Genomic DNA, 23,273 nt, shown 5'->3' on the forward strand with positions numbered 1-23,273 from the left:
AAACCAAAATGTGACCTTTTTTAATGCATAATACGGGCTTTTTAACATGAAAGCATTCGACTGATCAAAAGTGACTAATTCTAAAGATTTTTTTCAAACAGATGCTGGTCTGTGAAAAATATACATCAGTAAATAAACTTTATACAAAAGTATGAAGCAACAACTGCTGCCAATATTGTTAATAAATACCAATAATAATGAAAACTTAAAATTAGGAAAATTAGTGTTTGCCATTACTATAATAAATAATATGTTTAAATATATTACAACAGACAACCGTTATTTAAAATTCTAATAATATTTATTAGCTATAATATTGTTTTCATTTATTTCTGATAAAAAATGCAAAGTAGATGTTGTTCTTTTATGAAAAAAAAAATAGATCAATAAATACTGTATACTTTCCACAAAAATATGATGCAACAACTGTTGTCAATGTATTTCTTATAAAAAAGTAATGCCAATGTATTTAAAAAACATTTTACCAAATGCAAAAATTTGATCACCTGTGTATATTAATACTGCAGTGTCAACCATCTTGGATGTTGTTATAATTGGCGGTTTATTCCACTTTGGAGACCACTGATAAAACAGGAAATAAGCTAAAAGAAAGTGAGTGATCTAAAAGTGTACAATAATATTCTCTTTTCCATAAAGGATAAATGCAAATGCAACATAGGCTCATTCTAAAACCGTACATTTGTGGAGATCATGAATGATGTAGCCAGAATTACTTATGGCTGCAATTCATCTTTAAAACAAATGATACAGGGCGGTGTTTCCCAGTGATGGGTTGCAGCTGGAAGGGCATTCGTTATGTAAAACATTTGCTGGATAAGTTGCTAAGCCGAAAAGAAAATTAATGAATGAATGATTTCCTTGTCGTGCTTTGCAGCTGACCGCTTACCTCCATATGGAGGATTTTTCCACTGTTACCAGTTATCTCACCATGTACGCTCGCCATGTACGTCGGTGGACTTGAGACGCAAAGAGAAGTAGATCACGATGACGGGGTTTGAATCCAGAGAAGAGCGGTTCCAGAAAGCAGGTAAGACAAAAACAGAATCCAAAAAATAAAATAAACAAGTAAATACCAGGGTGAGGATGTAGTAAAATCTGAAAACGTGGTAAAAAATCAGGCGAGGGCTTTTCTTTTTCTGGATTGCTTTTGAAAACTGTTGGTTGGGTTTAGAGAAGTGGGTGGGCAGGTCAGTCAGTGCTTTTGAAAACACTACTGGTTGGCGTTAGGGAAGGAAGAGGGTGAATCAGTCGATTGTTCAGTCAGTCAGTCAGTCGACAGCAGCCTCACGTGGATTACACAAGAACAGCAGGCGCGAATGGCACTCATGAGAGAAATTTGAAATTTAAAGTCTTAAAATGCTTCCTTCAAAGACAGTGGAGTAGATTTTGGAGCAACAGCTGATGACTGAACCTCACCTTAAACTTGTGCTCGTAGCTCTCAAGCGCCTCCATCACCATACACACAGCCTCCATGGAGCGTTCCAGACGGCCGTCCACTCCATTAAAACGGTACATGCTACCAGAGACGTCCGCTAGCACACGCAAACGCTTGGGCTTCTGCTGAGGAGACCCCAACTGCAGCCAAACCAGAAGAAAAAAACATCAGACTGATACTTAATGAGGAAAATCATTCAGTTACTGTGTGGTTCCTTTAATTGCAGCGTTCAGTTTGACCAGAATCCTCTTCTGAGATGCTTTATGGTCAATGAGGTTTTAATGGATAATCCAGGAGCCACTAAATATATTCACGGGACCACAGTTAGAACTCAGCAGTTATTAGAATCAATTTAGAAAGATGTTAAATGTGGGATTAAGGGAAAACGATGATTATGTGATGATTTTGAAATGGCAGACATTCAGTGGAATATATGAAAGTAAAGTAAAACAGCTGGAGAAAGAATTTAGTTCACACAACGGAAACAACAGAAAATCTAATACGAATGCTACATTACACTTTGGCCAATGAATAAAAAATTACACACATTTACATCCATACATTCCGGTCAATTCTGTTACATTGGTTAAAAAAGAGATAAATAAATAAGCTCCAATAGATGTCACTTCCACTGTTGGGAGACATTGGAAGGTATTGTGGCACCTAATTTATTCTCATAGATATATGCACTAGATATCTTATAGGGACCCTGAGCATGCGTCAATAGCGCCGCCACATTGGTACAGTGCTCCCAGGACAAGTGTCATTCAACCGCACTAGTCAAAACAGTGTCATTACGTGAAGATGCGGGACTTTAGCGCTGTCTACGGGTGTAGTAACGAGCAAACAAAGAAAACAAAGCACAAAGGCAGAACATTTCATAGGTAAGATTAAGTTTTTTTGCGTTTTTGTATGTTCTGAACTTTTGTGCTAAACAGGTAACGTTATTGATGATAACAGTCACTTACTGCATTCACCATAAGGCAAAGCAGCTCCAACTCGCACTGAACACTCGGTTTATGCTAGTTTTGTTGAATAAAATTAGCAAACAATGCAAAAGAAATACAACAACGAGATGCTGCGGTGCCAGAAACTTGTATTATTGTCGGCTAGTGAACGAGTCATTCATAACTGAGATTCATTCACAAACAAATCGCTCCCTCCGTCAGTATGAGAAGTAAAAAGCAGGAGAGGAGGAGGTGTGTTTCAGGACACGAATTAGATCAGATTTAACAGGGAGGGTGGATAGTACATTTCTGTACACACAAACACAAGCACAAGCTTTTTGTCAGGAATGCCAGTGCGATCACTGATCCATCAATGTAGAAAAGTGATGTCAATTTATAATTTTCCTAATTAGAAAAAAAAATTACATACTAACATCCAGGAAAACCCCCGATCATAGATATATGTGTATATGTGTATATCTCCATAGTCTCCGTATAGTCCTCCACTGTACCTTGGTCCCGCATTCATTTCAAAGATGTGCTACCCTGTTCCAACATGGCAGCTCTATTGACGCATTCCTTCCAATAGACAACAACAGGTTAGGCAACATCTAATGTATATATCTATGATTTATTCTTCCCACAATTATTTGTACAACATTTTTAGTATGCAGATTAATTATCCATCACTTCTGTTATTGGCATTATTCACTGAATTACTCATTAATTTTTAAAACTTTAAAAACCACATTCCTCGAGGACCACCAGCTCTGCATATTTTCCATGTCTCATTAACCAAACAAACCTGATTCAGATCATCAGCTCATTAGCAGGGACTGAAAGAGCTGTAATGGGTGTGACAGACATCCAAAACATGGTTCTCCAAGAACATGGTTGAGAAACACTGGCTTAAACTATCTTATCTTTTCGTATGTATTGGTTACTGGCTTCTGTATATTACTTGTTATTGATTATTACTGGCTAAAAATTCATTTTATATACAGATATAAACAAGGTCCACTGTGAATTTTTTTTAGTTAACATATTAGTTTTTACAAATTTAAGTGAATTGAGCATAAAACAATTAAGTTATCTCAAAAATAACCCAAGAATTGTGTTGTTTCAGCTTATTTTAAAGTAGTTTGAACAAACAACAAACGTCCTTTAAGTATAAGTTGTTCCAGTTATGATCTCTTCCAGAGGTATGTAGTTGAAAACACATTTGCATTAGATTACTTTGGACCAAAATAAATCTACAGTGTTTTTATACATTTGAGAAAGAACACCAAAACAAGATATTCATACTTCACTACATTGAACACAATGATTCTCATCAAAATTGGCTTCCACATCCCTGTTCTCCTCCTTGCTTGTGATTACAATTCTACTGCTAAATGACTGAACTTATGTTAGACTGATTAGTCTAGCTTAAGCTCAATCATTCAGCAGTAGAAATGAGTTTGAATGTAAATAAACAGCACCTGCCACCATTTAACACAACTGAACTACTTACTTTAAAGTAAACCTGTGCATACTTTTAAGAATAACTATGATCAGATGCTTTCTAAACTGCTGTCCTTTTAAAAGAATTTATTAGTTTGTTTTTGATAGGAAAGCAAGCAGTACGCATTTATGTATTCATCTAAACAGCACTTTTAATTTAAGCTTGTTTGAGCAGTTGAACTCAGTAAGAAAAAAAAGAGTGGGTCCAGTAATGATTTCTCACCTCTGGCTCCAGCTCTCCTCTGCGCTTATAAATGGATTTCTCTCCTGTCAGACCATCAATGATCTTAGCATCGTCCAGCTCACCCAGAGCCTGATTTCTCAGCCATTGACGCTCCTTCCCTTTAGCCTGAAACATAAACACCATTGACATATTTACTATTGCAAATATATATGAATAAATTATATAAACATGAATAAATCTAAATGTGGAAAAGTCTAAATCTATTGTTTTTCAAAAACCAAATACTTATATGAAAAAGTTTTGATTATTTTCAAAAATTCTATAAAATTATCTCTAAAAATAATGTTTGTATTTGTACTTAAGGACATTTTGTCTTATAATAACTTAAACTCCCGCTATACCTATTTTTGTCTTAGGGTGCTTTCACACCTGTAGATTGATTGTTTTGTTTCAAAATATGGATAAAAAGTTGTTACATGTTGCTTTTTGCTGTTGGTGCGGTTCACTTTCACACACGGCAAAGTTTCTAAACAGACCAAAATTATTAAAGCAAGTCACATGCTAGTAAACTCCTTTCACAATGGTCAGAATTTGGTTTATTTTTTGGGATTTCGGTCAGCTCTTATATGTTGTTATTTTAATTTATGCCAATAAGAAAAAAAGACATCATAAGTGAAAAGCAGCGCTTTAATTTTAGGTTACACCCACAATAGTCACCAAATATAAATAAGAGATAAAACTTTCTCATGCATAGCCTCATTTCAATTATCAAGGATTATAAAATATATACATCTATATCAAAAGTCGTTGGTATTAATTTTTAATAGTTCAGTCATTATTTAAAAAGGTAATAATTCGCACTCATCAAGTAATTGCTTCGTGCTGTTTTAATTTTTTCTTCTTACATTCTTCTGGTGATTTAAAGACACAAACGTTTCAGCACAATGCCTTCCTCAGTGTATCTAATAGTTCAGTTAGCCTACTTATCCTACTTATCATTCTCTCTTCTGCCATATTGTTTTTATGCCTATTACTTAGCTATAATAATCTGTGATATACAGAAGTCTGGTTTGTTAGGGTACAGAGTTTGTTTAAACCGAACCGAGACTACCTCATTTAGGCGATCTCAGACTGATTTTGGCACAAATTCGAGTTCAATTGCTGGATTCACATATGCCAAATGAACTGAGCTAAGAAAGCAAATGCATCAGGTTCCGAAACAAAGGTCTAGGCGTGAAAGCGCACTTAGCCTCCGGAATCGCAAATTTAACTTCAATTGTCATAAAAAATTAAGTCAAATTTAAATTTTTGTTTACTTCAAGTTAAACGTTGGCATAAAATATATATTTTCTGTATTATTTGTAATTTCATTAATTAAAAATGTGTTTTCTGCCTGTGACTTATTCGGTGTAAAAAATGCTGGGTTCCACACAATCGATTTGTGTTTGCATAACATGAAGGAATTAAGTTAGCTCATTAGTTATTACAAATTTAACTGGATAGAACATAAAACAATTAAGTTGTACCAAAAAACTCAACAATTGTGTTGTTTCATTTTAAACAATGTAACTCTGTTACATTAGTTATAAAGTGATATCACTTCCTCTTGTGGGAATCTCTGGTAGGCTTCGAGGCATGCCATTCATTCTTTTTCTATTAATTTGTCCAAAATGTTTCAGATACACTATTAGTAGATCAATTATCTGTCAACCCTGTTATTGTGATATTTTAAACAATAATATGATGAAAATGCATACAATTAGTCTACAATGTCAACAGTGTTACTGTCAACTCTATTATGGTTTAAAAGTTATGTTATTTTCCATTATTTCACATTAATAATGGATTCAGTTTACTGTAAATTAGACATTTGTTGTATCATTCCATTTGACGAAAAATGAACGGAAAATGTTTAAAATGTACCCACAGTTTTGGAATTTAACACATCACCATTTTTCTCAGAAAGGTGCCCTTGACTTAAAATATGCAAATAAAATAAATAAATAAATAGACAAAAATCTTATTAGTTTACAAATTAAGTTATGTGTAATGAAATGACACAGGGAAAAAAAAATATTGAACATGAAGAAAGGGAGGGGTAGAAGGCAATGAAAGCCCAGACAGCAGCTAAAATCTCTAGGAAGTTTTTCAGCAAGCATCTTCCCTTCCTCATTGTAAATCGATAATATCTACTTTATTCCATCATCTACTTTAGCAGGATGAATCCAAAAGAATTCAATAGAAAATAAAAATTGAAGATCAGATTTGATAGACGGGACCCACAGAACCATCAAGATTTTTACACTGAAATCTGTGAAAAACTCACAACTGAGCAATGCATGTTCATTCTCTATCAGAGAGGCACATTTAAGCTGCCATCACCAAAAAAGCCTTCTTTACAAAGTATAATTAAAAAAAAGATTCAATGGACATGGTGATACTCAAACGTGAGCTATTATGCATTTCTCAGTGGCAGACCTGACCCCCGGCGGTGCCTTGACATCCTTGGCTTCAAACATTGATTCAAATATCAACAAACACCCATAGAAGCACTTCCACAAGTGGCTCTGATTACATGAGCGTGCATGAAAACAATGATCCAACACGTCAGCGCTCATCACACACATACAAGAAACACACAAACAACAAAAGCACGAACAAAAACAGACATTCATGTACACACATGCCTACACCCCTCATTGTTAATCTCGTAATAATGAAAGCATCACATACACTCTTGCCAAAGTTCGAGACAGAAGTGTGAAGTCATAATATGAGGAAAGAGCGCAGGATGATGACACTCCAGGGATTTACTGAACACATGAGATCATCTGCTCTACTCTGTGTCAAATCTCTCAAGTCTGTGTGAAAAAGAGCTCTAATGCTCCATTTACAAATACTGACAGTACTTTTCCTTAAACCTTTTTCTCAGCCAAACCTTTTTGACCTAACATACAGTATTTACTTGAAGTAGATGTTAGCTATGGTTTAAAAATTTTACGACATAAAGCCGCAGGTAAATACTGTAAATGCCTAATATATTATTCCTTTAGATTTTTTGATTTAAAAAAATATATAGGAGAAAAAAAAACTTAAATGTACTATCATGCATATATATATATATATATATATATATATATATATATATATATATATATATATATATATATATATATATATATATATATGTATGTATGTATGTATATATATGTATATAAATATATGTATATGTATGTATGTATGTATATATATATATATATATATATATATATATATATATATATATATATATATATATATATGTGTGTGTGTGTGTGTGTGTGTGTGTGTGTGTGTGTGTGTATACATGTATATATATGTATGTATGAAGAGTTCAGATGCAAAACCCATCTAAATCCATCTGACCTCTTTTCTTGTAAATTAGCATTTTCTATAAGGCTTCTATAATTAGGTTCAGATGTCTCATTTCATAGGCAATGAAAAGGTTATTATCTAGTAAATAAAATAACTTTTTTCATAAATGTCACTATAGACAATTCTTTGGTTGACAAGGTACTGTACATCTTCTTTTGTGTCAAAATCAGCTAAATCTACTTCTGCTTTTTTTTTTTTTTTTTGCAAAAACCTCTAAATCCACATTTTGGGACAAGACTTGTAATTAGTTGAACATCACTAAAGATGCAATTACAAATTATTTTACCAAACATAAAACACATGCACAAACCACCTAAAATTAAAAGTACATAAATCTGTCAAGTAAGTGGCGGTTCATTCCACTGTGGTAAACCAGGGAAAAAGCTGAAGGAAAATGAATGAATGAAATCTGTCAAGTAAGTGCATTAATTAATAACATTAAAACTGACATTAATTAAATCTTAACAATCTTTTGTCACTTCTGATATTTGGGATTTAGATTTAAAATGCAAACATTGCAGACTAAGCTTGTTAGATTCACATAATGTAGTGTAAATACATTGTGAATCATTAATATCTGTGCATTTGTCCATTAATATATGTATTATGAAGTAATAAAATTAATCTATAGTTTTATTCATTGTATTTATCTTTTTAAAAAATAACTTAAATTAGCAAATAAAACACAAGGTAGGCCTACTGTGCAAAAAGGGAGATGTTCTCCTAAAGTCCTCCAAAACCACCAGTATATATCATGCTATATAAGAACCATTAATGGTAAATATTACAATTCTCTATTGCTTTGTATGATTAAATAAATGCATAGACAGTTTTCAACGCTAATATGAAGCGAATCTTTTTAAAAGTTTGCAAAAAAAAAAAACGATAAAAAATTAGGTGCATTTCTATTGAGTTGATAAGAGATTGGATGGTAGTATTGGTATCCTGGTAGCCAACAATAAACAAGTCAAGCATAATGGAGACAGCTGACTGGTCACATGGGTATAATGTTCACTGTTTGGCAAATGTGTTTCCATCTCCCATTATTTTCGCACAAGTCTAAAAACTAAATTAAGTGTAAAACATTTAGCGAATTAACTTATTATTTGTATTTGATGGAATTGTTTCATCACTTGTTTCACATGCGATTCTTTAAACTGAGCATTAACATGGGGAGATGAAAATCCAGCTAGTGAAGGAAAGAACAGACAAATGTATAAATCAAAATCTTTCCATCTAAAATCTGTCACTTTTCTGATTAAAATGCATTCAGGTTTAACGTACAGCATTCAATATTCATTTTGAGCTTTGTTAAATATTACATGCACTGGTGTTTATACAATTTAGCTACAAAGTGTAGATTACCAAAGAACAATATAAACCTAACAATAGCAGAGTTTGTATGCTGCCAACATTTCTGTTTTAAAGTCATCTCAAAATGATTTGTGTCATAATATGAAAAACACTTTTATATTGGATATTACGTGCTTTAGCCTACAGTTTAGTGAAACTGCTTAAACTAAAACTGTTTAAACTGTTCCTTTGCACATTATTGACAGGGACTAGGGTCATTGGTTTACCACTCTTCATCCCTGCTCACCTATAGCGATTCAAAGCAACGTCAATCCATCAACAGATCGCTCATATACACATAGACAGATCAACTGATTGATGTGGTTTGAAATGTTCCAGTGGTAAACTGATGATTTTCACAGGCAATCACAGTCATATCTGTTGAGCATGTGAACACAATGGCCAAATCGGCAGTGATGCAATCAACAGCACTCAAATGTTAGCGGGAAATGGATGTTTAGAAAATTTGGTACCATAGTCATTACTTTTGAAAATGCTAACAGGGACATTATTATCAATGAATAAAGCAATATTTTCACTATTTTTTGCACAACACTAAATAAGTTCCACAAAACAACTTAACAGTGTCTATGGTTTGGAATTGAATAGGTTTGCCTCACCTAACTATCAATATATGCACATCTTTTCTGGGGTGGTCAGCTTGTTCTGATAAGGTGCTCAGAATGCTCGGGTTCAAGTCCGTTAAAAATGGTTTCACTGAGATAAAAGCAATGTAAATTCAAGATAAGTCTGTGGTTGCAGTTCACTTTTCTCTCAAGTTTGCTTTTTAAAACACTATTGGTTGGGTTTAGGGAAGTATTCAAATCAGTGGCTTGCTGGTTTACAGTAGATGATTCAAACAACAAACCCAGCTTATTGTGCAAGGGAACAAACTTGTATCTAAAACCTACAACAAAACTTGCCTTAAGTAACATATTTTAGATTTATAAAAATGTATACAGTGCCCTCTAATAGATTGGTCCGCTGAAATGTGAAACAAAACATACCCAAAGTGAGAGCAACGAAAGAAGAGATGCAACACAAGAAAGGCTCATCGAACATGTGGTTGGTGTATGAATGAGTGCATAAATTACAAACACTTCTCTGTCAGACAGGTGTGGGAATGTATATGTGTTCAACATGTTTGTGGAAAACTATACGCCATCATGAGCGCTGATTACAGAGTAAAGGCACGACTCCAAGTGTGCTGTTTTGCTCTCTTTTTACAACTCTCATATACAGTACATTCCTCTAAAGATGGAGGAGCTGTTTTTGTTTGTGTTTTTCAGGGTTTTGAACAATCATTAAAGCACAAAAAGTTTAAAAAAAAAAAAGTTTTGGAAAAAAGTTTTACCACATTTTTTTATGTTAAAGCCTTTTTCCAAAATGGATTCAATTAATTTATTTCTTTATAATTCTACACACAATACTCCATGATGACATTGTGAATAATGTGAACGCAAATTCAAAAAAAAAAAAAAATGAAAAATCACATGTACATAAGTATTCACAGACTTTGCTCTATACTTTGTTGATGCACCTTTGGCAGCAATTACATCCTCAAATCTTTTTGAATATGATGCCACACGCTTGGCACACCTGGGAATTTTGCCCATGTTTCTTTGCAGTACCTCTCAAGCTCTATCAGCATGGATGGAAAGTGATGGTGTACAGCCATTTTCAGATCTCTTCAGAGATGTTTAATAGGATTTAGGTCTGGGCTTTGGCTGGGCCACTCAAGGACATTCACTGAGCCACTTCATTGAAATTTTGGCAGTGTGCTTTGAGTCAATGTCCTGCTGGAAAATAACCCGTCACTCTAGTCTGAGGTCAAGAGCACTCTGAAGCAGGTTTTCATTCAGATTGTCTCTATACATTGCTGAATTCATCTTTCCCTCTATCCCAGGGCTATTCAATTGGCGGCCTGCAGGCCGAACCCGGCCCCAGAGGCAATTTATTCCAGCCCTCCAAACAGTGTGACCAAGACATCAAAAATAAATTTAGTTCAGTCGAAAAACGGCCGCTATGGTTATGAAGTGACGCGCGTCTGTTCAATACAGCACTGCTGTTGAAGGCTGCGCAGAGCATGAGTCACCATAAGCGACTGGTGCGGGCAGCCGAAAACAAAGTGATGCAACGTTTAGCCGATTTCACTATTAATTGCGCTTTAATTCGTCACAGTTAAATAATCGTAAAGTCTTCTCTAAGCTGCATTTCTGTTGCAGGGACCAAAACAAAACTACTGTGATTAAACAAAGTTATCAAGAAGTTAACAAGTTGCCAACTGTGCGCTAGTTTAAAGTTCCAAGTACACCGAGGCTAATACACATGCACACTGGATTAACTATAGCAGCGGCCGTTTCCATATCACGTCTTGCACCGCTTGCAAGTTTTTTATTTCTAATGTAAGAATATATGACAATACGCGTGCACAAGTGGAGCAACGCGATTGCGTTTTTCCTGGTGCACGCAGTAGAAAACATCTCACAGTGAGAGTTGTGCGTGCCTTTCAGTGCAATGTAAACAAAAAATATGTTAGAAGAGTTATTATTAAAATGATATGCATGAATGCAGATGGTAACAGCAGAATAAATAAATGAATTTCTTTGTGACATATTTTATTCCTGTTTTAAAATGTGGAGGTACTGTTTGCTTAAGGCATCCTCTCTATTTTGAAGCCATACAGTACATTGTTTTATTTAACAGTGAGGACCGCAATGGAAACAAGCCCAAGGCTTTATTGTGTTTTTATCCTCAACAGTTTTTATTTCAAAATGTATGGGATACTTATATTTTTGTACAGCTTTTCTAAAATCTGTCAAATAAAATTCAATTAAATTCAATTACTTTTTTAGGCTCCATATTTTGCATGCATTCATGCATTCAGTTTTTAAAATTAGAAAAGCTGTCATTAAGTGCATCATACAGTACATGCATTCCAAAATGCACCTCTCAAAGTGTTTAGAGCTTTTGCAGTACTGTCATTTTAAGAAAATAATAATAATAAAGAATAAGTAGATGTTTCCAAGCGTCTGACTGTCAGTGTATGTGTCTTTACAGGAGCAAATGAATAGGTAGTGGTCAAAGGACGATCTGAGAAGCTCAGGGTGAGGTGAAGGTGAACTTCCTCTCAGGACAGGACGATGCCAGTGCTCATCTGGACCACACACACATACATGCCTACTGCGTCTGCCAGCACTATTGTAAGTGAAAGGAGAGCACAGTGATTTAGAGGAACGGACTGTGAAAGACAGACCGAGATAATCTTTGTCACCATGTTTTCACATAAACAAATCTGTCTTTGAGCAGAGCTGCCAAAGAGGAACCTGATCCTCTCTGCGGCCGCAGCTGATCCTCAGTTCACACAACACAGAGAAAAGCCCATTAGCAGATGCAGATCTCAGGTCTGATCTTCACATTTATTATTTTACTATCAAGATGGAATTCAATTTAACTTAACTGCTTTTTCAGACTATGTATTAAAATTGAGCTGAAAACACATTTCTTGTGAAGTTAAATCCACTTAAATATGTTACCTTCATCGATTTTTGTTGGGACAAAACAAATCAATTAGGTGGAAACTTTTTTTACCATGTAGAGAAATATAAAAAATAATCTTTTAGACATTTAAAGGTAAATAAAAAATTTTTTAGACGTTAGTATCAGTATTATTCGTTTTTAGGGTATTTATAAGCTAGTGTGCCCCCAAACAGTGACAAAACTCGCATTTATAAGATATATAAGCTAGATTTATAAAGCTTACTCAAAAAATTACTTTTGCTGTTTGTTCAAACTATGTACCAACAACATAATTCTTACGTTTTTTTTATGGGGGGTGGGTGAATTTTTTCATGTTCAATCCACTTCAATTTGATAAAACTATTAAGTTTAAGTTTATCAATTTGTCTCGGAAACAGATAAAGGAATTGGATCGAACACAGCATTTATTACAGTGCTTGTAGTTTGTCACTTAAGGCCAAATGGATAAACGGTTTTATTCACTTCACCTCACACGTCACAAACTTTTGTGCTAACATATTGAAATTGACAATGCTCGTGAGGTCACTTATCCAAAAAAAAAAAAAAAAAAAAAAAAAAACGGAAAAACTGTGTATATATCTCTGGCTCTGAATGGCCAGTCCTCCACTACACCTTGGTCCCACATTCATTTCATTTCATTCATTCATCAGCGCTACCCTGTACTAAAATGGGGCTGTATTGAGGCATTTCTTCCAATAGACAACAACAGTGTAGGCGACATCAAATGTAAAAAATTCTCAACTGTCTCATTTGATACAGTTGAGCTCAATCACTCTTACTGGCGGAGCTGTGGGAAAACAAAACACAATTGGTTGTTTTTTTAAAGGGGAGGAGCTAATCTATGTCCCACCCTCTCACCGTGTTTTGGTTGAGATTACGGCAAACATTGAATAAAAATGCATCTATCAAAGCACCTTCAAAAATGAATTAAAAATACAAATTGCAGTTTATTTTATTCCATATTATTTGAGTGCGTGTGATGAACAACCATGAAGTAAAAAAAAAAGAAAATGAGATAACCATGCGACAGTAATTGTATGTGTGAACTTTGTATACAGAAACAGTTTGGATATTTCGCATGACCAAGAGCGTTTTAAACATTAAAATATCGTCATGCGGTTTATGTCCACTAAGAATAATGAAGATGCCGCGTGCTGCCATGCCATTAAAAAGCAAATCCTCAGCAAAAAAAGGAGAGGCGACATTAACAAATGGAAGGACAGATTAATCAAGGCTTTGAGGTAAACCATGTTCAAATCAAAGAGTAGAACAAAAACCAGGGAAAAATTTACTGAATAAGGTGAGTGGAAGAACCGTATATGTCATATAAGAAGTTTTTGAGTCAATGAAAACCCCAACACAACCAAACATTTCTAATCCAAATGTTGATTTTCAGTTTTAAGGGAAAATGAAATCCCCAAACAAAGATTTCAGATCAGATCAAGCTATCGTAGTTCTTTTTCTTCAACTATAGACAGTGAAAGTAGCTGGTCTTCAGTCATTGTTCTCTAAGAAACTCCACCCATGTTCCAGCGCTCTGTTCATCCACACCCAAACACAAATGAGACGCGCTGCAGGACATCCTTCCATACAGACAGACGACGGCCTGCGTTCATATTCCCAGACCAATCAGAGGACAGGACGTCTAATAATAATAATAATAATAAAAGTACAAGTTCTTTTGGAGTCACAGGATGGTCCTCTGACTGAAAAAGGTGTGTGTGTGTGTTTTGTGACATATCAGGACACAAATCTGTATAGTGAGATGGGTACGACACAGTTACTACAAAAATGAGGTGAACTATGAGGACATTGGCGATGTCCTCATTTCTCAAAAAGCTTATAAATCACACAGGATGAGTTTAATCAGAGAGTAATGCTGTACACAGTCTCCTGTGATGGTCGGATTTAGGGGTAGGGTGGGGTAAGGGCGATACAATATATGGTACATATGGAAACCTATGTAATGTACCCACTTTTCACAAAAACAAACGTGTGTGTGTGTGTGTGTCTATGAGCGCACATGCACAAAATCTCACAGACTAAGTGGCTCGTCATCCAGAAAAGAAACTAGTGAGCAGGCCAGCTTTTATGCAATGCCCTGTTTAAACCTGTTATTAAAGGAACAGCACACCATACAATTCCATTTTAATCCCATTAAAGTTGTTCCAAATTGGCAGAAATTTCCTTCTTCTGTTTAACATAAGAGAAGATATTATGACAAAATGTTGGTAAGCTGACAGCAGACAGCGGCTTTCATTGCAGGGAAAAAATACTATGAAAGTCAATGGCTACTGTAAACTGTTTGGTTTCTAACACTTTTTGTTTGTGTTAAACAGAAGAAAGAAACTGAACTCAATTTGAAAACACTTGAGGGTAAGTAAACTTGCTCTTGCTACTTGTTTATATGCTGAACCGCAAATACTACATACTCACCGGCCACTTTATTAGGCACACCTTATTAGTACAGGGTTTGACCCTCTTTTGCCTTCAGAACTGCTTTAATCCTTCATGGCATTGATTTAACGAGATACTGGAAACATTCCTCAGACATTTTGGTCCATATTGACATGATAGTTTCACGCAGTTGCTGCAGATTTGTCGGCTGCAAATCCATGATGTGAATCTCCCGTTCCACCACATCCCAAAGGTGCTCTATAGGATTGAGTTCTGGTAACTGTAGAGGCCATTTGAGTGCAGTGAACTCATTGTCATGTTCAAGAAACCAGTCTGAGATGACTCGTGCATGACATGGCATGTTATTCGGCAGGAAGTAGCCATCAGAAGATGGGTACACTGTGGTCATAAAGGGATGGACATGGTCAACAACAATATACAGGCAGGCTGTGGCGTTGACACAATGCTCAATTGATACTAATCAATAGGCCTAAAGTGTACCAAGAAAATATGTTTTACCGGCCTTGTATCAGCCTGAACCGGTAATACAAGGCAAGATGGATCCATGTTTTATGTTATTGACATATCTGACCCTTCCATTCGAATGTCACAGCAGAAATTGAGACCCGTCAGACCAGGCAACATTTTTCCAATCTTCTATAGTCCAATTACAGTGAGTCTGTGCGAATTGTAATCTCAGTTTCCTGTTCTTAGCTGACAGGAGTGGCACCATCCGTACGGAGGTTGGATGTGTTGGACGATGCTCTTCTGCATACCTTGGCTGTAACGAGTGGTTATTTGAGTTACTGTTGCCTTTCTATTAGCTCGAACCAGTCTGGCCATTCTCCTCTGACATCAACAAGGCGTTTGCGTCCACAGAACTGCCGTTCACAGAATATTCTCATTTTCGGACCATTCTCTGTAAACCCTAGAAATGGTTGTGCGTGAAAATCCCAGTAGATCAGCAGTTTCTAAAAATACTCAGACCAGCCTGCCGGGCACCAACAACCATGGCACAGTTAAAGTTCCTTAAATCACCTCTCTTGGCCATTCTGATGCTTGATTTGAACTGCAGCAGATCGTCTTGACCATGTCTACATGCCTAAATGCCCTGAGTTGCTGTCATGTGATTAACTGATTAGAAATTTGCTTAACGAGCAGTTGGACAGGTATACCTAATAAAGTGGCCAGTGAGTACATCTGATTCATTCCAGAATTGCAGGTACATTTTAATGCATAAAATGTATACTAGGGGTCTTAAACTGGCCATTTTTTATATTCAAGGGTCATTTGAATATTATCGATTTTATACTGCTTGTATTTTGTTGTACAAACACTCTATGCTGGTGGTGTAACAATATGATAATTTTGCTAATATTTTATAAAAACTGACTCATTTAATAGATTTTCCTCATGTGTATTAAAATGTGTATAAAAACTATGTATATTAGTAAGTGGTAATGTCAAACTGGGTGAATTGAACATGATATATTAGATGTGAATTTACACATTTTATTTATTTTTCCCTCTTTGTTGTAGTTTTACAAAAAAAAAAAAGAAGAGCAATTACGAGTAAAGTCACTAAAGTTACCCAAACTGCTTTCTGATGTTCTTCTCTGTATGAATCTAATAATTATTATGCCTAATATTGTCTAATATTTGAAGTACTTTAATTTAATTTAATTTAAACTACCCCTTTGATATGTACAACTAGAAACAAAAAGCTAAAAATAAAAGAGTTTTATACACTTGTGGAAGAATGACTGAGTTTGTGTCTATTGCTCTTCCATACACACAACAGCCAAAGAAATATATTTCAGCAGCTATGAACGTGCTAATTTGCATTACCACTGGTGACAGATAATGCTTGAAATACAAACGTCAAATTTATCCACTATGATTGAATTAATTATGTAAAATAATGCAAAATTCTTATATATGATAAGGAACATTTGATTGTTACTAATTGTTTAACTTACTGTTTACTTTTATACTCTTTATACTTTTTAAACTACTAACAGAGTTGACATTTTCCACTATTTTGCGCTTTAGGACAATTTTAGCAAACCTAACCTAAGATGTGATCCTCAAATACCAGATATCATATGTCAGGTCTAAAACAGAATTGAATGCGTTTTCATCATGTTATTGTTTTTATAATGTAAATGAAAAATTCACTGAAATATCACAATAACAGTTGACATGTAATTACTGGTGTATTCTAAACATTTTGTTCAAACTAATGAGAAAAGAAGTTTCCCCACAGAGGAAGCAAGTCTAAAATGTTGTCTATCAGATGTTCATGCTGTTTTATAATCAGATGGACAAAATGTAATTTTTAATAACTGAAATCACAAATATCTGAGAAAATAGATGTTTTATGCAAATGTTTTTTTTTTTAACTTGGTAAACACAAAAAAGGAAAAAAAATAGACTAAACAATATTTTATGATAAATTAAAGCTGATTGTATAATTTAAGAAACAATCAAAAATGCCTTCAGTGCGAGTCTTTAGGTTATGTTTGGAGAGAAGTGGATTTAATGTGTCATTTAAATCTGTTTCATTAAAGTTTTTGGGTCACACTTTACAATAAGGTTCATTAATTAATGTTAATTAATGCATTAACTAACATGGGCAAACTACTGAATTTGTTCATGTTAGTTAACGAAAACACAGCAGTTCATTGTAAGTTCATGTTTACTCATGGTGCATCAACTAATGTTAACAAGCATGGACTTGCAGGTTAATAATGCATTAGTAAATGTTCAATTATAATTAATAAATGCAGTACGTGTGTTGTTTATGATTAGTTCATGTTAGTAAATGCATTAACTAATGAACCTTATTGTAAAGTGTTACCAGTTTTTGTTTTTGAAAAATAAGTGGTGTGTCAAAAGAACTTTGATAAGAAACTAGTCAAAAAAACAAAAATTTTACCACACCCAAAATAAACAGTAGTTTAAAGGTTCATGAAACCCTCGAGTACTTTTTTTGAGATTTTAACCGATTTGTGTGCGTTGAGCATCAGTTAAGAGAATGTTAGCACCTGTCAGCTTTAATTATGGGGAGCTTTTGTCAGCTAATTTCAGCTTCTGGGTTTAGAATATTTTTGGCAGGTGATCAAAATCGGCGACATAGCGCAAAACTGCAAGTGCAAAGATGACGCGTCAGTTTCTCATTTTTATACATAGCGGAGTTTTCTTATCCTATGAGTAGAGCCTGCTTCTTAATTAATCATGACTGTGCGTGCTTTACGAAGGTAAGGCAGACCTGCCAGTGCCAAGCTTAGCTGTGAGATCCTACCTTGATGAGTGGGTTAAACCGCGTCCACGGACCCACGGCACTCAGTATTTAGCTGTTCATGAAGGGTTGTATGTTTTGTTTCCATGATCCACAGGGTTTGTTGCCAGTTTTTCCCCACGATGCTGTCAGGGCCGATACAGCAAAGTTGTGTGTGTGCTGCAAGCATTTTTGTCGGGAGAGCAGTACGAGAATTGGAGAATGGCGGATGTTGTCTTTTATCAGGAGTTCGTTCACATTTAGACACATCGCCATGCTGCTGTGTTTGCCTAAATCCTCCAGATTAACGGCAGGGCTAATGGTTAAAATAGACAGGGCAGAGACTTGCTGCACTAAGTCTGCATTCAGACCCGGGGATTGAGGGAAAGTCTTCATTTAGTGTTTATATAAACATGACTATCTTTACAACTGTATAAATTGTGTTTTTGTGTATGAAATTGCAAATAGCAAATGTAGCAGGGCATTAAATTACTGTTTATTTCTTTGCATTTTAACTTTTTAAACTATAAAATCATGGGTCTCCTAATGGCTTGTGTAACTGACAACAGTTGTTTACTCCCTCTTCTCCCCTGCTCTGCTGGCCATGCCCACTCCTGCCCTTTGCTCACGGAGCTCCACACCCATTATTAGAGAGGGTGCTCGCTGCAGAGCCATTTGAGGAGAGCTGAGCTCCAGCGAGGGGGAGCATGAGCTGTCGCTCTTCCTTCTGTAAGCTGTTTTAATGCGTACACCAACCCCACCCCTAACCCTACCCCCAGTGACATCACTCATAGAAGAAGTGCAAAAAAGGTGGAGCTCAAGCTTAAGCTCCCCCTCGCTGGAGCTCAGCTCTCCTCAAATGGCTCTGCAGCGAGCACCACTTGCATTATTATGCATCTTTTGAAAAAATTCTGAGGTAGATCTGAACAGAAAGTGGGGGGTGTCATGACCCTTTAAGCAATCTCCACTGCACAGGGCAGAAAGCAAATGACTACAGATCACCCAGTACTGCAAACACACTAGAGTAGTACCAGAGTTGTTTTTACCTGCAGACTGTCCAGAATAATGCGTAGCGACTGGACCTGACGTCTCACTGCCCCTGAGAAACGATCGTATGTGGAGGCATCATATTCACTCATCTCGATTTCCTTCAGCCTGAAACATAAATGCAATATTTTTAACATTATGAAACTTTGTAAAATTGTACATTGTTAATATAACAAGCTTTTAAATCAACACAATTCTCTGCTAAGTAGATACAATAGCTTTAACACTTGACAGCTATACCTATTTGAGTCTGAGAAAACAGTGATTTAAATAGATGAATAATGTTTCACAAAAAACAGATTAGACAGTATGAGAAATAATATAAACAATAAATGAACTGCTTTTTACTAAAGATATGGTCACATATGGGTGATTTCTTTCAGACTGAGACAGGGTCTCACTGAGAATATGTTGTATGAATAACATCACAAGCTCAATCTTGAATGGAGGAATAAGGCTTGTTGCAACTGCCCAATTTTTCAGCCGTCACACTAACTACAGTGTCAGTATTACTGCTCATGTGAGATTTGAACAGAACTCTATTAATATGTAGTAAACTAATGAGTGTAACTTGAACTGTCTGATGCAGTGGTGTGATTATAAATGATAAATACTCAAAAATTGAGTAGTTTTTCTTAGGAATTGTATTTTACGAAGGAGTTTTTAAATGTGTACTTTTACTTGAGTACATTTTTAGTGCTGCATCTTTACTTTTACTGCACTACTTTTCTTTAACCTACAGGTACTATTTTATTTTTATTTTTATTACTTGTCTACAGTGACTGGCTAAGTGGAATAATCAGTCTTTTAATTAATGTTTGATGAAATCGAGCATGATAGTACCATAGTTTTTAATATTATTTGTATTATGCAGCACATTAGTCAACCCTTGTTTGAGTTTAAATGAAACTGACCAACCTCAAGACACAGAAGCTTTATAAATGCAACAATTTACAGTGTGGATGCATTAAAAGTGTCTAAAACGATGCAAAGCTGTTACATGTAATGACCAAGAGACTGTTTAGATCAGTGGTTCCCAACCTTTTTCTTTGGCCCCCCCCCCCATGAACATATACAAACATTGGAGCCCCCCCACCATATAAATACATACGCACGCACACACATATGTACTGTATATATATATATATATATATATATATATATATATATATATATATATATATATATATATATATATATATATATATATATATATATATATATATATATATATATATATGTGTGTGTGTGTGTGTGTGTGTGTGTGTGTGTGTGTGTTTGTGTAATATTAATATATAGTAATATGTATAGAAAATATAAAATAATCAGTTTTAACTTGTCTTGGCCTTCAATAAAACCAAAATTTAGGTAGGCTTTGTCATACTGTCTAATCTTTTTCTTCGCCTCTGAAGAATCACTGCATTTACGTTTGTCTGCCATTTTTGTTTTGATTTTGCCTTTACGACACGTTGACAAGCAGATTGCGCGAGTGAGCAAAATTTAAATAATTATTTAAAGTTATTTATTTTAATTATTTTCACTATTATGTTGGAGTTTTAAGCATGTGTTTAGATTATTTTTTATTTTTTGGTACTTAAAAATACATTTATAATAGTAGGGCTGCTCGATTTTGGGAAAAATCATAATCACGATTATTTTGGTCATAATCACGATTATTCAAAACCATTGCCAGTTAAAGTCAAAATTATTAGCGCTCCTGAGATTTTTTTTTTTTTATAAATATTTCCCAAATTATGTTTAACAGAGCAAGGAATTTTAACAGTATTTCCTATAATATTTTTTCTTCTATTTGTTTTATTTTAGCTAGAATAAAGACAGGTTTAAATATTTTGAAACCAATTTAAGGTCAATATTATTAGCCCCCTTAAGCAATATATATTTTTGATTGTCTGCAGAATAAACTACCGTTATAATGACTTGCCTTATTACTCTAATTAAGCCTTTGAACTGCACTTTAATCTGAATGCTTGTATTTTGAAAAATATCTAGTAAAATATTATGTGCTGTCATTATAGCAAAGACAAAAAGAAATCAGTAATTAGAAATGAGATATCAAAACTATTATGTTCAGAAATAAGTTAATAAAATATTCTTTCCATGAAACAGAAATTGGGCAGGAAAAGGTTTGCTTATATTCAAGAGGGCTAATAATTCTGACTTCAACTGTATACATACAGTTATTTTCCACCCTGCAAAGGAAAGAGAAATAAATACAATAGAATAAAAAATGAAACAAACTGTGCTTTAAGCATCTTCACTGTAAGAAAAACACTTTAGCTACAGCAGTCCTTCAGTCAAGAGCAGCGAGGGTTTTCTCGTTATGTTTGTTTAATAATGATAAAAACAGGCGGTAGCAGGAATATTTCTCGCTGTCTCTTTAATGGTTTCTCTTTCACGTCTTTTGATCCTCAACTCGTTTGTTTATTACACAAATGAGGGTTAATGTAAATAATCACTAAACACCGCGTTTTGACACCTATTTGACCATTAAAGCGTTCACGTTAAGATGACTTTAGATGTCTGCGCTCCTCTGCTCGTCTCAGTGTGCGAATGAGAGTGAATGCTGACCGGCCGCATGCTTCTGACTGCATGATCGTGCTGCACACACACATAAGCTCTTTCGCGCTTTTAAGAGCAACACGTGTACAACTGTGGCGAAATATGATGCAATAATCAATTATCTCGATTAATGCTTTTTTTATAATCGTTTGAAACCGAAATCTAAATCGGATTTTCGATTAATTGCAAAGCCCTTTATAATAGTGGAGCATTTTTATGCCTTTTTCTACCTCAATACTTATCCACACCCCCCCTGTGAACTCTGGCGCCCCCCTTAGGGGGGCGCGGACCCCAGGTTGGGAACCACTGGTTTAGATTGATTAGATAAAGTTTAGACTGTTTAGAAAAAGGAAGTATGATGACTGAAATTACCAAAATGGCCTTATATAATAACTAAATGCACTACAGATTGTTACGTTTTCAAACACAAATCCCCTTAGGTTACACAGATTTAACTTTTTTTAGCTTATTAAATGTGCATATATTGATGTAATGTGTTCTCGCATTATAATATTCTTAGATTCTAAATTTATACTCCATAAATAGAAAGTAAATCATCTTACACTTTGAAGCACCTTTAAAAGAAAATGTCGCAGAGGTAAGGTTCAATTTTAATTGTAATGTAAATGTTAGGTAGACTAATTTTTATTGTGAGACTGACTTACTTGTACTCACACTGTGTTTTAGTATTTACAACAGATACTTTTTACTTGCACTAAAAGTTTTGGCAAGTACTATTTCCACCACTGAGCTTCACACATGAATATTTTAAATGCTTTAGTAAGGCAACCATTTGTCAACAACCCTAGTCAAACATCGAAAACACTAACATCTCTCGAGTGATACAGGTAAGAACTACGACCAGAAACTAAAGAAAAGGTCAAAAATCTGTCATCATTTACATTCTTAAGTCTATACTTGTAAACAATTTCTTTAAAGTCAGTGTTCTGGGGAAGAGAGATTTCAGAGGACATTGATCTGTTTAGTCACACAATAAGTACAGCTGTCAAGATAGACAATAGTAGACACTTGTGAATAGGAGGTGTAGGATAAACATTGCTCTTGGGGCAAGTCTGTACAGCTACATAAGCGAGAGCCACACACACACACACACACACACACAAACACACACACAACACCCAGGTGCTCAAAACCCAGTCAGTGTGAGTGTAGGAGGGATGAAGGATGGAGATCTGCCAGGTCAATATTCACCCACTGTGATCTCAGCCAGAATGTCAATGACAACATGTGCAGCTCCCATTACTCGAAGAAGAAGAAAAAAAGCCTATATAGGGGTTCTAAAATATATATTTTTTTTACTCAACACCCCTTGTTTGTCCAATATTTTAAGGATTACCTGTATATAGCTGCTGTTATTATGACAAATCTGCTCACTACAAGATATCAATTATTTAATTTCCCTTATGTATTTCAAATCTGAGTTGGATTATCTTAAATTGTTAACAATGGACTATTGATTTAACCACTTAGATCATTGGAATTTCTCTGAGGTCATTTACTGGGCCCTGTGTCTGCCTGCTTGATGACCTCTGTCTTAAATTGAGAACCAGT

At 35.0% G+C, this 23,273-nt stretch overlaps 1 protein-coding gene and 1 long non-coding RNA gene across 3 annotated transcripts in view; one reads left to right on the plus strand and one right to left on the minus strand.

Moving 5' to 3' along the window:
• Window positions 1-14,411, plus strand: part of LOC147842312 (uncharacterized) — a 77,624-nt gene extending 63,213 nt beyond the window's left edge. The window contains exon 2 of the long non-coding RNA XR_015499331.1: window positions 11,918-14,411. This is a non-coding gene — a long non-coding RNA (uncharacterized LOC147842312). The remainder of the gene's footprint in view (window positions 1-11,917) is intronic.
• vwa8 (von Willebrand factor A domain containing 8) overlaps window positions 1-23,273 on the minus strand; it is a 255,926-nt gene that overhangs the window by 24,169 nt on the left and 208,484 nt on the right. For both annotated transcript variants that reach the window (XM_087266709.1, NM_001128338.2), the window contains 3 exon segments: window positions 19,121-19,229; window positions 4,130-4,255; window positions 1,438-1,596 (listed from right to left, as the gene is read on the minus strand). In XM_087266709.1, coding sequence (XP_087122835.1) covers window positions 1,438-1,596; window positions 4,130-4,255; window positions 19,121-19,229 — 394 coding nt within the window.

This window comes from Danio rerio, chromosome 9 (assembly GCF_052040795.2).
Source record: "Danio rerio strain M-AB ecotype USA chromosome 9, GRCz13ab, whole genome shotgun sequence".
NCBI lineage: Eukaryota > Metazoa > Chordata > Actinopteri > Cypriniformes > Danionidae > Danio > Danio rerio.